At 38.4% G+C, this 13,830-nt stretch overlaps 1 protein-coding gene across 1 annotated transcript; it reads left to right on the top strand.

The window, feature by feature from the left end:
- Nucleotides 1–253: 253 nt before the first annotated feature.
- Nucleotides 254–13,157, top strand: ccdc92ba (coiled-coil domain containing 92Ba). Its single transcript, XM_087795546.1, has 4 exons — nt 254–487; nt 1,812–1,952; nt 7,220–7,267; nt 9,633–13,157. The coding sequence occupies exons 2-4, from the start codon at nt 1,820–1,822 to the stop codon at nt 10,313–10,315; spliced, it is 864 nt and encodes a 287-aa protein (XP_087651672.1). The 5' UTR covers nt 254–487; nt 1,812–1,819; the 3' UTR covers nt 10,316–13,157.
- Nucleotides 13,158–13,830: the final 673 nt, after the last annotated feature.

The following is a 13,830-nucleotide window of genomic DNA, read 5'->3' as shown; positions in this document are numbered from 1 at the left end:
GTTGTAAATCTAATATTTTTGGGAAAAACTACCTTTGACTTGTTAAAAACAACGATTATAACTTAAATAGCGTTTTAATAAATTAGCTGCAAATATGAGCGTGCTGGTTCTTTTGTTGCTTTTCATGTTTATATATTTTTAAAAAATGGGGATCAGCTGACTCACCCGTCGCACCAACTCTCGCGTGGTCTCGACGCGATACTTTGATTCTCCTCACCTCACTGCGGATTGATGCGCAAGTTGACAGCAGACTTCCTTCTCGCTCCCATCGTCCGCTTTTGTTGCAGGAATACTGACAATACTGAAGACTATGCTCGCTCAGAATGCCGGTTCGGTTCCGTCGAAGGACGGACTGGAGCAGACGCCGCAGCTGCGAACATGTCCGCGGGTGAATGTCGCATCCAGTGGGCTTTGAACCAGCAGCTTTTTTATCACGTGTGTCAGGTTTATTTACTCAATACTGGCGGTTAACAGCTGGATTTTAAAGGTAAGTGTTGTTGTTTTTTATCCATCACGCTGTAAGTTTGTATTGATCTTCCTTGTGTCGTATTCATGTTCAATGTTTGTTTGTGTTGAAACAGTTAAATCACCAAGAGACAGTCGATGAGCAAATGGAAAATTAATATATTGTGTACAACTACATTATTTACCTATACTTTTTGTTGACCAAAAATATAATCTAAAATGTCACAATATACATTAAAATAGTGGACATTTATGGACATATTTATGATCAATTTCTGTGGCAAACAAACAACTTTATTATGAAATAGTGGAAAAGATATTTAAACTATTTGGTAAACTGTTGGTTACTCACTGCATGAAATGAGGTATCAGTTAAAGTACATGATCCCCTCAGGGTGCCCACGTCTAGGAGATGCTCGGATTGAAACCCTGCCTTTCGAGTTCTGATGCATCCACTGTGAAGTGTCCTGGAAATGTCTCCCACCTAACAATGATTTACTCATAATCAAAGTGCCTATTATACTGTTAACCCGGTCAGCCAGCCACTGTTGCATTAATAATTCAAGAGACATGGAGCCTGAGCAGATAAAACAGATCAGGGTTGCTAGACTATACTTGTATTTTTTGATCGTACTGATGCTCTGAGATGTTTTTTTAATTGTGATCGGAAAGTAGGTTCAGGAGAAAGACGACAAGCTTGATATGGTTCGCGGTGTGTAACACGATACAGGCGCAGCAATACGATATTTTGCGATATATATTGCAGAACAGTAGGATTTATTTTGAGAATTGTCCGAGTACTTGACTTGTACTTGGTGTTACAGACCACATGACTCTTGACGAAATCATAACTGCTTTAATTTGTTTTGAAACCAAAGTTTGTCCAAACATCAGCTGTAAAGGCTGCTGGAGTCAACTGTAGCCTCTTGTCCTCAGTCATATCAGAGAATTGCTTATTCCTCTAGCTGAAGAGGATGTAATGTACTTGAATTGTAATATACTTAAATGAACAAACACAGAGGAAATTTGCATGTTAATTGTAAATCCAAATCTTTTTATTTTATATATCCTTTTTTTAAACCATCAAATAACGATAATAAAAATAAAATGTGATTTGAAACTCACCCAAACATTTAATATTATGTGTATATTTAAAATATTGATAAGGTAAAGTGATGAAAACATTGCAATGCTTACGTGTATCAATATTTTCTTATGAAAATACAACTATTACCTTGTTCTTTGATCTGTGAATATTATTCTTTGCAGCTGATAACTGTAAATGTATGACAAATTCCTGCCTTTTATTTTCTTTGTTTCCAATCATACAATCCTTGTGATCCCAGAGTCAACCATGGAGGCTGAGAGAAGTCTTACCTGTCAGGTGGAGAGTGTGGAGAGGAGCGTGGTCTTCCTCAGACAAGAACACCTGACCCTGCTTCAGGGTCTTCACCTGGAGATCCTCTCGCTGCAGAAACGATGCTCAGGTGAGTCTGTTTGTAATACAGTCTTTTCATTCTTGGATTATTTAGTTGTCTTTACCACACATTGCCATCAAATTCCCTTCTTTCATCATAAATCTCACTCTAATCGGAAGTGTCTGTATAATAGCTGACATGGATAATCTTGTCTTATCTTAAAAACTGACCGCTTTACAGGTCAAAATATCAACATGAACTTTAATCTACTTTGATTTGGAGCCAACTATCCGACTAAAAACGACTTTGCGAACCAGATCCTGCCTTGAGATCGACACATGTGCTTTAGAAACTTAGATTTTTTTTTCTTCTTTAGCTTTTCAGCTCATCTGCTTACATCAGCTTTTTCTGGCACAAAACACAAAGGACAAAGTCAGCAGTTCAGTACCTTAAGAGCAAAAAGACCATCTTTATTTTGCAACAGTCAGACAGAAAAAAAAACATTTATACAAAATAAATGAGGTCAAATAAAGAAGCAAGTTGAATTAAAACGTGGCTTTCGATGAGAGACTAGAAGTACAAGCTCATTATTTGATCAATTGTCCTATCTTTCAGGGATTCTGTTCGTCAGATGATTACGTTTCGTTTCTAAGCTGCTTTGCTCCTGTTTTTTAATCCGCTCGGATGCTCTCTCTAACCTCTGCCAATTGGACTGATATAATAAGATTTTAAACTCTATTTTTAATTGGTCTTTTTTGCACCTTTTGTGCTCATTGATGTTCAGAATCCATTGGTATTGCACCTGATCCAACTTAAGGGTTTTTTTCTCGCTGTACTTGAAACAAATACTGAATATATTTTTCAATATGTGTTTTTTTGTGTTCGTGTCTAGTTTTACTGCAGTTTCTCACATGCATCTGACCAGAATTTCCCCTTTAAAGAAAATAATGAAACACGTCTGCAACATCAGTCGATACCAGACAATGACTAGAAGTGATGTCATCCTGCAGTTCCTGTAGATGACATCATTTCCTGTTGAGGGTCTAATGGACACATTTAATCAAGCCGTCCAGTGCACACATGTTAATGCTCGCAAGGATCATATCCACCACAGCTAATCCACAGATCCTGGAGCTTTGGTAATCCATATGAGCGCAAAAATGAAATCTACCAGAGGGGGAGGGAGGGTGTTTACGTGCACATGTGTGTGCTGAGAAATGACTGATACCAGTTGTTGAGAAAACAACCCCCACAATCACTCTGTAGCCCACTACACAATCACATCTGCTCAATTTAGCTGTGTGTGTGTGTGTGTGTGTGTGTGTGTGTGTGTGTGTGTGTGTGTGTGGGGGGGTGTGTGTGTGTGTGTGTGTGTGTGTTTTTGAGTAGAAATGCTTTTTCCAGCTGTTTACTTGTCCTTTCCCCTGGTCTCTCAGAGATGTCCAGAGACCGTCCACATGGCGGTCACATCCCACTAAGCATTTTGTAGAATCAAAGGGGATTTTCTCATTAAATAGTGGCGTTCACGATGAAAGAAAATGTCAGGTGTAGTTAAAAAAAAACCTTTCCCTTTTTATTAAATGCAGACTTGTTTATTAAAATAGAGACGACAGCAGTTTTTAGGTCCTAGCTAGCGCATGTATTCAGGAAGGTCACTGCAAGGTCGAGCTAATGATGTTTTGTTTTGTGTATTCACTGCTTGACAGGCCTTCAATTCGGGGCCTTAATTTCAACTGTCTAATTTTATTTTAGGGTAGCTGAGGTTAAACAAAAATTCAGTCCCTTGCTTTGCCTGCACTCAATGACGTAGACCATTAATGGAGAAACACCTGCATTAAATTGTTCTTGGTCGTCGTACCGTTTATTTTTAAGGTTTAACAAAGGTTAGTTGGGGCAAAACCATGGAAGGAAAATCATAAAAAACTAATTCTGTTCCATAAAAACCATAACAATGTGTAATGTATAATCAGTGCAGTGAAGTAGAAGGAAAATGTTTGCTTTAAAAAAAAGTGCTAACTCTTGACCTGAATGCTAACAATGGACTTCAGAATCCTTAACTTTTATTTCCAGTGTTAACTCAACAAAGGATTTATTTTGTGGTGACATTACAGAGAAAAATCGAACCAAGCTGTGGCAAAATCTTGAATTGTTTGCTGTGATGCATTTAATTATTTTTAATTATTCATTAACTCTAAATATTTAACAATTATTAAAAGTCCATAAAGTCTCTTTACCTTTTAACGTTTTTAAACAGTTTGGATTAACCTTTTAACAACATTTTACACGTGCAATTATAAAGAAAGGAAGTCAGAAATAAAAAAGGTTCTCATTATTTCATTTATGTGTAACGTTTTTTTTTCCTTTTATCAAACATGAGCAACAAACATATACATTGTTATGACATGAATTCACCAAAAAACGTGTCGTCCTTAACATCACAAATTAGCCTTTTGGGTAAGTTTCCCCACTCAATTTTTCTGTTTCCACGCTCAAACCCCGATGATAAAGATGTTGACTCCGCTCACTTCAAAGCTCTACATTGGTTTTCCCTGCTGAGTTTCTAATTAAAACAGAGAAGCTGCTGTTTGAAGAAATGGCTGCGGAAGCTTCTGGCTATTGTGAGTGAAGATAATGACACAAAAACAGAAGAGCTTCTTTTTCTAAAACACTCCCACATGAAACTGTCACTGGATTTGTGTGGAATATGGCTTATTTTTTGCTAGACATCATCATATATCTATACCCTTTACTACTTTGCTTTCTTGTTACTTTTAGTTTCTGGTTATAGCATTAGCTTTAGCCAGCTATCTCTCAGGAGTTTAATTTTGTTTTATTTGCAAATGTACAAACAGTTTATATGACAGAGTGCAGTATTTGTTGTTTTCTGTAATCCTAACATTTCAGTGTGATCTTTAATACTTTAATTCAATTTATATTTAATTTGTAAGTACATTTTAAGATGCTAACTATCAAGAGGCTACATTTATCATTAGCATGCTAACAGTGGAACCATTTTCTTTGGTTTGGATTTAGCTGAATAGAAAAATGGCAAATGTTGAACTACAAAATAGGAGGAGCTTTCAAATGTATTTTGAGCATAGTGAAATGGAATTTTAGGTCTTTATAGGTATAAACTTTTAAATCACTTGAGTAGAAATAATGTCACAAAGATGTGTATGCATTTACAGAAAGAGACAACAAAATAAACTTACTTTGTAAGAGAAAGACCTTTATTTTTACAATTATTTTCTAATACATTGCTTTTCAAATAATAATATTCAGGCTCTAGACACCTCAAGAGATAAAATAACTACTGATAAATGAAAATATAAAGAAAAAAGAGTAGATAAACCTGCGACAGGAGACACGTTCGAGATAAACCGAAGGCTAAAAATGGCCTCATGTTGGAGTCGGCATGAGTGACAAGGGTAACACAATTTCTCTTTGGAGGTTAACCTTCAGCAGTGTTGTGAGTGACAGACTTGATATGCCCACATGATGATAGCATTAAATATAGTCCCTCCAAAATAACTATGCCAGAAATTATGGTTTAAGATGATCATGTCAGAAACTGTTTCACGTTTTCAAAATAAACTTTGATGGATTATGGATTTAAATTCTTCTGCTGAAAATATCCTGCTTGCAGTTTAAGCTAGTTATCTTCTCCTTTCACCTGAATCTTTAGAATTAATTTTCCTGGATTTACTTTCAAAGTCAATAAAATGAAAATATTGGCTTAAATCTGGAAATAAAAACATGAAGGGCATTTTCAGTTTAAAACGTGTATCTCTTGTATAATATTCTGCTGAGTCACTTTTTGTTTTGTATCTTCAATAATGTATCATCTCATTAAAAATGTGCTGGACAGTGCACGGAGCATCTGTTACAGCAAGTTGGTAAAATAATCCTGTAAGTCAGCGTTCTCTCTTAATAAAAGCAATTCTCAGCAACTCGGGACATATAAGCAGACAACCTGGATCCACTGAATTCCTGTAGAAGGTCAGTGACACCAACAAATGCTTTCAATCACCAAGGGGAGGCCAAATCATTTTCACATAGAGTACATGACAAAATTAGAATCTTGTCGTGGAACTGTGCACTAATTGGAATTGGACATATTGTTCAGTATTATTGGAAAATAAATATTAAACATGATAAAGGTAGGCGAATGATTGCTGGTACAGAAGACAAGGTCGGTTGCCAGGGTAGTGGAGGAGAAAACAAGGTTCAAGACTGCATGGATTGACACCTTGCAGTTATTAATCTATAAAGATTTATATACCAGGAACAAGCCTACCAGTGTCAAGTTGTCGTGTGCTTAAGACAAAATGAAAAAGCATCCAAAATCCAAAGTAAAGAGTCTTAAGTGCACTAAGAACTGAGTAAATATCAAACTCAGGAAACCTGGAAAACAAAGACAGCATTTGACAGAACCTCACACAATGAATCACTTGACGAAAAGCAGACACTGGCACTAACAAAAAAACAAAGAAGGACAAAAAGGCAATCCACAATGGAACGGGAGACAAACTCAAGCGTGTCGTACCAGATAACGCAGCTTACAATCTGGTGACTGTTGCTGTGGAGGAGGTGGCTTTAAGCGATGCAGCGTTGGCATTGACCAGTTGAGCAACTAAGTGGGACAAATAGGAAGTGTCAAAGTAAAACGATATTACTATAAATTTGAGGCTATAATGAACTTTCTTTTGGCATATGTGCGCTTGAGCATGCTATTGAAGCGACACCCTGGCTTGGAGTCCGTTTATTGGTTGTATGTCGACTCTGCCTTGGATGTCGGATTGTAGAGGAAAATCAGTTCATACTGTTCCCTGCTGAAAGTATTAGGTGTAAGTAAGTAAGTAAGTAATTTTTATTTGTATAGTGCTTTTCTAGACCAGGGTCACAAAGCGCTTAAACAATCAAAACAATATTCAATAAAATATATACTTTAAAGGGCAAGATAAAACTGATAATACAACAGGAATTCCAGAAAATCAAGGAAAAGCCTGAACAAATAAAAAAGTCTTAAGATGTTTCTTAAAGGAGTCAGTAGATCCATCAAGCGCAAAGAGCGAGGAAGATCGTTCCAAAGCTTAGGAGCAACAGCCTGGAAGGATTTCTCTCCTCTGGTCCTGAACCGTGTGTGAGGAACCATCAGTAGATTCTGATCCACAGACCTCAGAGCCCGAGCTGGGGTGTAAGTGTAATCAGGTTTATGTAAGGCTAGGTTAGGTTTCCTCCAATTCTCATCTTCTTTCCTCATGAAACCTGTGATTTATTATATGCACAAACTTGTTTTAAATTCACAACGGACTAACATTTCCTGTCTCTTCTAGAGCTGACTAACGACCTGAAGCTGCAGCCAGAAGGCAGAAGCCAAATAGGTATGTTTAAAAAAAAAACTAAAAAAAACTCTTCAATTTCTTCCAGAGAAGGTAAAAACAGATTGTTTATAATTGTTTTAGTTGTTGTACGCCATAAGGAGAAGGGGAAGAGGAAAGACAATAGGATTAGAAAACCTAGTGTTGTCAAATCACTTCTCTTATTCTGCATCATGAGCAACACCAGAGTATATCTGCTCTCCCCAGCAGTAGCCAGTGACAGTGACAAAACACACTTTAATTTATGTGCACTTGTGTTAATGGTCTCCTTAATGAGGATGTGACATAAATACTTTAAATCAGGTCAGAGCTTCAAAGAAAACAGACTTACTCACATCCATCTTAATGTTTTATTTCCCCCCGTTTCGGCCAAATAAATATGCAAGTGAAGAGACGGGAGTGAAAATGGAGAGAGCAGAATACAAAGAGCCTGCAGCATCACTCAACTCCTCATCCTCAACCTCAGCTCCATGCTAGGACATCCCCCGATTCTCTCCTCCCTCTCCTGACAAATTGATCCCTCCTTTTTTTTCTTTTTTTTTTCTTATCTCCCTGCTCCCGTCTCTCCTCGCCGTCCCACAGGGAGTGTCTGTTTACGAGCGTAACTGAGAATGAGAGTGCAGTGGAGTCGGAGGAAAAAGGAAGCAGAGATGGAGGGATGAAGGCACCAGACCGGGCGGCAGGAAGCTTGTCGGGTGCAGACAGAGAGGAGGGGAGATGATGCAGAGTAACGTCGACATCATGTGAAAATTCTCCGTAGCGAGTGTGAGATCTCAGCCAGGGGTGTGGTGACTTGAGACTGATGGGTCTTTAAGGATTCAAAACATATTTTTGAAAAGATAAAGTCGCTCCTTGTTGTCTGATCTCTTCACAGAATGCTATTTTTTATTAAACCAAATTAAATTTTTATAGTAAAGTTCCTCAGTATTCAACCACAGTATTCTTCCAACTCCACTTTGAGATTCTTTCCTCGTTCTTTCTGACCCATTTCTGCTCGCGAGGCATCTTTGTCAGCCTCCGGGCAGCTTATCTCTCTGCGGTCCAATCTCTTGCTCAATCAGCTGGAGGCTGCAGATCCAGGCCGTCCAAGTCTCCCCTCCTCCTCCTACCTCCAGTCCACCTCAAGGGAGTCCAGCTGCAAACAAAGACTTTCTTAAGGCAAAGAGGAGTGTTGCTAGAAGTAAAAACTACTCTACATTGAAGCCTCCTTCATTGTTGTCTTCACTGCCTTTTGTTTAACCCTACACGGTGGAAGAACATCGCTGTGCTCTATAATAATGTTGAAGACAAGCCAAAAGAATGCACAATGTGTTCATTAGGGGTGTAAGAAAAATATACACTTAATATCGCGACATTCTTATTCACAAAATGGTATCGGTCACTGTATTGATTTCTTTATTGACAATACGCATGCAAATATTTACAGCATTTGTTCAAGATGGAAGGAAAATCAAGAAAAGAACAATAAGATGACTGAGGACGAGAGGATACAGTCGACTCCAGCAGCTTTTAAAGCTGATGTATGGACATGTATACAAATGAAAGCAGTCATGTGGTCTGTAAATTCTGCAACGCCGGAGTCAAGTACTCGGACAATACTACAAATATATCCTTGTTACTACAGTTTCTCAATATATCGTATCGTTGCCCTTTAATTGGATGGTATCAATAGATTATTGCCAATACACACCCCTGATGTATCGCAGCCATTTGTTTTATTTGTTGTAGGAGTTCACAAGATTAGGTGATTCTGAATAAACTTTGGAGTTTTTCTGGGATGGAGGGGACCTGTTTTAATTCCGGTCATAAAGACAGTAAAGTGAAGGCACTTCCTCCAGGTTGACAACAGGAAACACCTGGATGTGTGATCACTGTTAAGACCATATGTCTTGTTGTGGTTGACCATAACCATTTCTTGCATTAGCAAAAATAATTTCTGGCTTCATATTGTTTTGTTGTTTTTTAACATCTGAGGTATTTTCCTGCATTTTTTAAATGTATTACTCTTCCAAGAAGGTTATGAGATAGAAAAAATGGCTTTAGAAGACACAGAATTCAATAAAATAAATGAACTTTGATGTAACTTTAGCAACAAAACAAAAAAAGGATGTCTTATTCAAGTTTGCTTCTGTATTGACGTGCTATGAGGCCAAAAACCAACTTGAGGTTAAATTTGCAACACATGAAGTGGTTGAAAAATGTGCACAGTTGTTAAATCTGTCCTTGTCCCACATATAGACAACAAAAGCTGCATGTTTAATATAATTCTGATCAAAACGGCTGCATCAGGTGAATTTCAAGTTCAGAAAAAACCAAGCAGGAGGAGACTTCTCATACATCATATAATCGATTGTTTTTTTGTCTTCAGAGCTGCAGGAGGAAGAGGATCGTCTGGAAATCCGCTGCAAGGACGTCGAGGACCGACTGGCTGACCGGAATTGCACATTAGGCGACCTTCGCAAGGAACTGACCCACAAGGGGGCGCTGGTGGGAGCCCTCCGAGCCAATCTCAAGGAAAAGGAGCGACACTTCTTAGAGGAGCTGAAGCGCCGCAGCCACTGCTCCACGATGCTCAACACCGAACTGCAGAAACAAACAGAGCTCGCTGCGTATCTCTCCTTCCAGCTTCACGCTGCCAAGCAGAAACTTCACCAGCAGAGGGCGCTGCAGAGGCAGGGACTCCAGTACGGTTTAGAGCAGAACTCTCTACAGATGCCTTCAGGGGGCTCTGGCTCCTCTCCTGTGGTCAAACCCAAACGTAAGAGTCGGCTGTCTTCAAGAGGCGAGCACGTCAGGGAGTGTGTGCCCGTGGAGAAGGTTTTGGGTCCGGAGGAACCGACCGCCATGCCTGACCCGGCGCTCTTCCTGCATCCTCGCCGGCACAGAGCGAGACCCAGACACGCTCCGTCTCATAGACCGTCCACCGCGGGTCTGGAGCTGGGGGACGGGGAGGATGGGATTGGGGGGAGACCTCTGGAGCCTCAGGAGGAGGCCGCTCGACTGATCTCTGCGACTGCAGCGCCCCCTGCTGCCAAGACCGAGGCAGAGTAGCAAGATATCAAACCTGTGACTCTTTATGTCCTGCACCTTCACTCAGTCATTCTGAAGTTAACTGGTGAATTATATCGTCACACTTGCCATAAACACTTTTAGTACCTTTGATATATTCATATATAATATATACAAAGAAATCACAACAACCGTCACTTTAAATCAGTGGATTTTAACCCTTAGCAAAAAGATGTATATTCAAGTGTTCTATGGATATACTCACTTTATACTAAAATTTAAGTACTATACTTGGAAGTTTACTATTTACATACTGTACACCGATTTATACTTATACTCAAGTACACTTTATAAAATTCTTTAGCTCTGTATTATTGAGGTCCAGAATTAAACAGTGCAAAGGATCATGGGAGTGGTTGGCAGAAAACAGACAATTTAAGGTTGCTGGTTCGTGTCCCACTAGATTACTGTTAAATCTATTGCGTCTTAACAAAATACGAGAAGTTTGTACCCGTGACATTGGTAGTATAGAGAACGGTGTACCTAAAGTATACTTTAAATATACTTCTGTAAACTAAACTATAGATTTGGAGTGCATACATAGTACACTGGTGGTATAGAGATGAGTATACTTGAAAGTTGCTTCTGTAAATGTAAAATGTACCTATCTAGTCTGAAGAAGTATCAAATTAGTATACTTTTAGTACACTACAAGTACATCTAATTTAGTATACTTGCTTTACTTGTACTTATACAGACTTGACAACATTAACTTCAAGTATACTACTTTTTGCTAAGGGAAATCAGAACGATCTATATACACTGCTCAATATACTGCGGGGCCTTATTTGACAGCAATCCCTTTCTTCAGACTGTGACTGCAGCCGCCATGTTACCTGGACAAATGTCCCTGTGTTGTGTGACCCAATCACTGCAATCGTAAAGAACACCATGTGGCCAAATGTTAGTGTGGCCTCTGTGAAGTGAAGTGTTACTAAAATATCTGTGGGGGTGGGCTCATCTGTGTCAATCTGTCAGGACGGACAGCTGCCCAGAACGACACCTTTGACTTGACTTTTGACTAAATGTTGCTACATCTTTGTTAGCCCTACTGTGTTTCAGTTTTCCAAAACCATAGTGTGCTTCCCCATTACCGGGATCCTTCTCCAACTTAGAGGTCAACAATCAAGCTAGCTTCTGAGCTAACACATTCAACATCGCAGCTTCTCATGTTTCTGAATGTCTGCTTCGGTTTGGACTTATTTTGACTTTACACATCTAATGGTAAAACCCCCCACTCTACATGTACCGTTTGTTGAAGTACTCGTTTACTCCAAATATGTAATCGAAGCCGTCGTTTGTGTGGCCACATTCCTCCAGCCAAACAAAGCGTCAGCCGGGTGGTTTGTTGTTAGTTTATCGACTTAAAATGTACTCACTGCTTTTGTGTCAACAGACATCAGGAGATAATTGGCCTCGACTTTTGTCAGGAAGACTGTGTACCAGTCACAGTGACTTCTGCCAATAATAATGTTTTTTTTCATCTCAGGAACAAGGATGTTGTGTTTGATTTTATTTATGATATTTACTTTAGTAGTCAGATGTTTTAAGGAAGGAAATTAGGATCTTTTAAATTGAGTGCAAGGATATACAAAGAAGTTGTGTCAGGATGGCACTTTCTTTAAAGTCATGGAAGTTGTTCCAATTTTCAAGCATCTGAAAGAAGATATTCTTCATTTTTAAAAACCTCTTCAAGTCCAGTTTTTTTCCCTACCTAGGGAATCATCTCAAAGTCCATATTTGCACTTTTATGGCAGAAGAAAAGCATTCTTGTCTTTGGAGCAGATTCCCAAAATGGCTTCTGAACATGTGAACAATTCAATGATGTCCTACATGATTTTTTACTTTCGTAGATTAACCTATGAATATTACAAATAGGAAAATTGTGACTCCTTTTGAAGAATCCTTCCACTTGAATATTAAGGATTTATACTTTACTGTCTACAAATCATGTAGCACTGGCAACAAAATGAAAAACTTGCCAGTACTTACGAGATTGAATTATTTATGCTCAAATCTTGAGTTCAAGCAGAGAAGCAATACGTTTATATATAACTTGTAGTTCACAACAGCAGTTTTAAAGATACTTGAGATACACATAGATTTTAAGGTTGTTTAACTTTGTATTTTATAAATGTTGAGCAATGTTTATGATTTGTGAAATATTTTTAGACTGTTTTGTTCAACTTAATAGATTTTTTTGACGTCTTCCTGCTAAAAAAAAACTGTGGTGTTTTGTATATTTGTGAGAAATGCTGAATGAAGCTATGTGTCGCAGTTTTTGGGGCATGTTGTCGATGCCACAATAGACTTTCTAAATGACAGGAAAGAAAGGTGTTGTCTTGCTCTTAGTAAACATTCAAATGAGATGAAGTTTTTTTCCTTTTCTTCGTCTCTTTGCTGAAAAGCCATTAGCATGAATCTGTGCACTATTTTGGTAAATGTTCTGCTGACGGTCAGATTGACCTGATTTGGACTGTTTTAAGATATTCACTTCACATATCATACAAGTGGCAGGTAGACAAACTTGGATATCTTCATACTGTGGCGCTCAGATGTCTTTCATGAATTCATGCTTTACCTTATGATTCAAACCATTAAGCCAAAGAGGCCCAGACACACTATAGTGATGCCTTATCCTAGCCAAACATCCAGTTACGTGTTATCTGAACTGACCAAACATCGGAAACACTTCTTAATAAATCATTTAACAGTAGTCCGGGTTCCTTCTGTGTGGCTCTGCTTTATTAGGCATGTTGCATCTGGCAATAATGCTGCTGTTGAATGATGTGTTTCAGTTGTCCCTCCAGATTGATAAACTGTGTTCCGCTAGCTTTGATTAGTGATATACTGTACACCTTATTGAAATAAACTTATTATTGTTATTTTCCTGTGTTTTTGTATTATTATTATTATTATTAGAGCTTTTAAAGATGGAACTGTCTTGTTATTATACCAGTTTTAATTCACAAAAATATACATTATATTTTTTCTGTGAAGTAGATTACGTCTTAAATGTTGTGTCATTTAAGAATTAATTCATATCGTTAGTCATGTTTTTTTTCCATACAAGTATAAAAATGTCCATTAAGCCTATGCTATACACAACATCACGGAGACGGCCATACTGATATGTTGTGTGGAGTCCCTCAAGGTCCTGTTCTGGGTCCTATTATTTTTGCTGTACTTTTTTCCCCTGGGTAAAATCATTCAGAGATTTCCGGATGTTTCTTACCACATTTTTGCTGATGACATCCAGCTCTACTGCTCTTTTGATCCAACTGAGCCCCAGAGAATGAACACCTTAGTCAATTGTTTGCTAGAAATCAAACAATGACTGAGTGAAAACAGTTTGCAGCTGTGGACAAAACTGAAACTTTTGTTTTTGCTCCTGATGATAAGATTCCAGGGTTGAGTCAGTACTTGGGTGACTTAAGTCAGTCTGTCAAACTGAGCCTGAGAAACCTGGGTGTTGTATTTGACAAAGACATGTCTCT

The sequence above is a fragment of the Callionymus lyra genome, chromosome 7, assembly GCF_982586985.1.
Source record: "Callionymus lyra chromosome 7, fCalLyr1.hap1.1, whole genome shotgun sequence".
Classification (NCBI taxonomy): Eukaryota; Metazoa; Chordata; class Actinopteri; order Syngnathiformes; family Callionymidae; genus Callionymus; species Callionymus lyra.
The sequence above is the reverse complement of the archived record's forward strand: the minus strand, read 5'-3'. Positions and strand labels throughout refer to the sequence as shown.

Bases quoted from the DNA above. Each gene is read 5' to 3' on its own strand.
- ccdc92ba (XM_087795546.1), top strand. From the start codon at position 1,820: ATGGAGGCTGAGAGAAGTCTTACCTGTCAGGTGGAGAGTGTGGAGAGG. The intron at 1,953-7,219 runs GTGAGTCTGTTT...TGTCTCTTCTAG, and splicing joins GCTGCAGAAACGATGCTCAG to AGCTGACTAACGACCTGAAG. The intron at 7,268-9,632 runs GTATGTTTAAAA...TTTTGTCTTCAG, and splicing joins AGAAGGCAGAAGCCAAATAG to AGCTGCAGGAGGAAGAGGAT.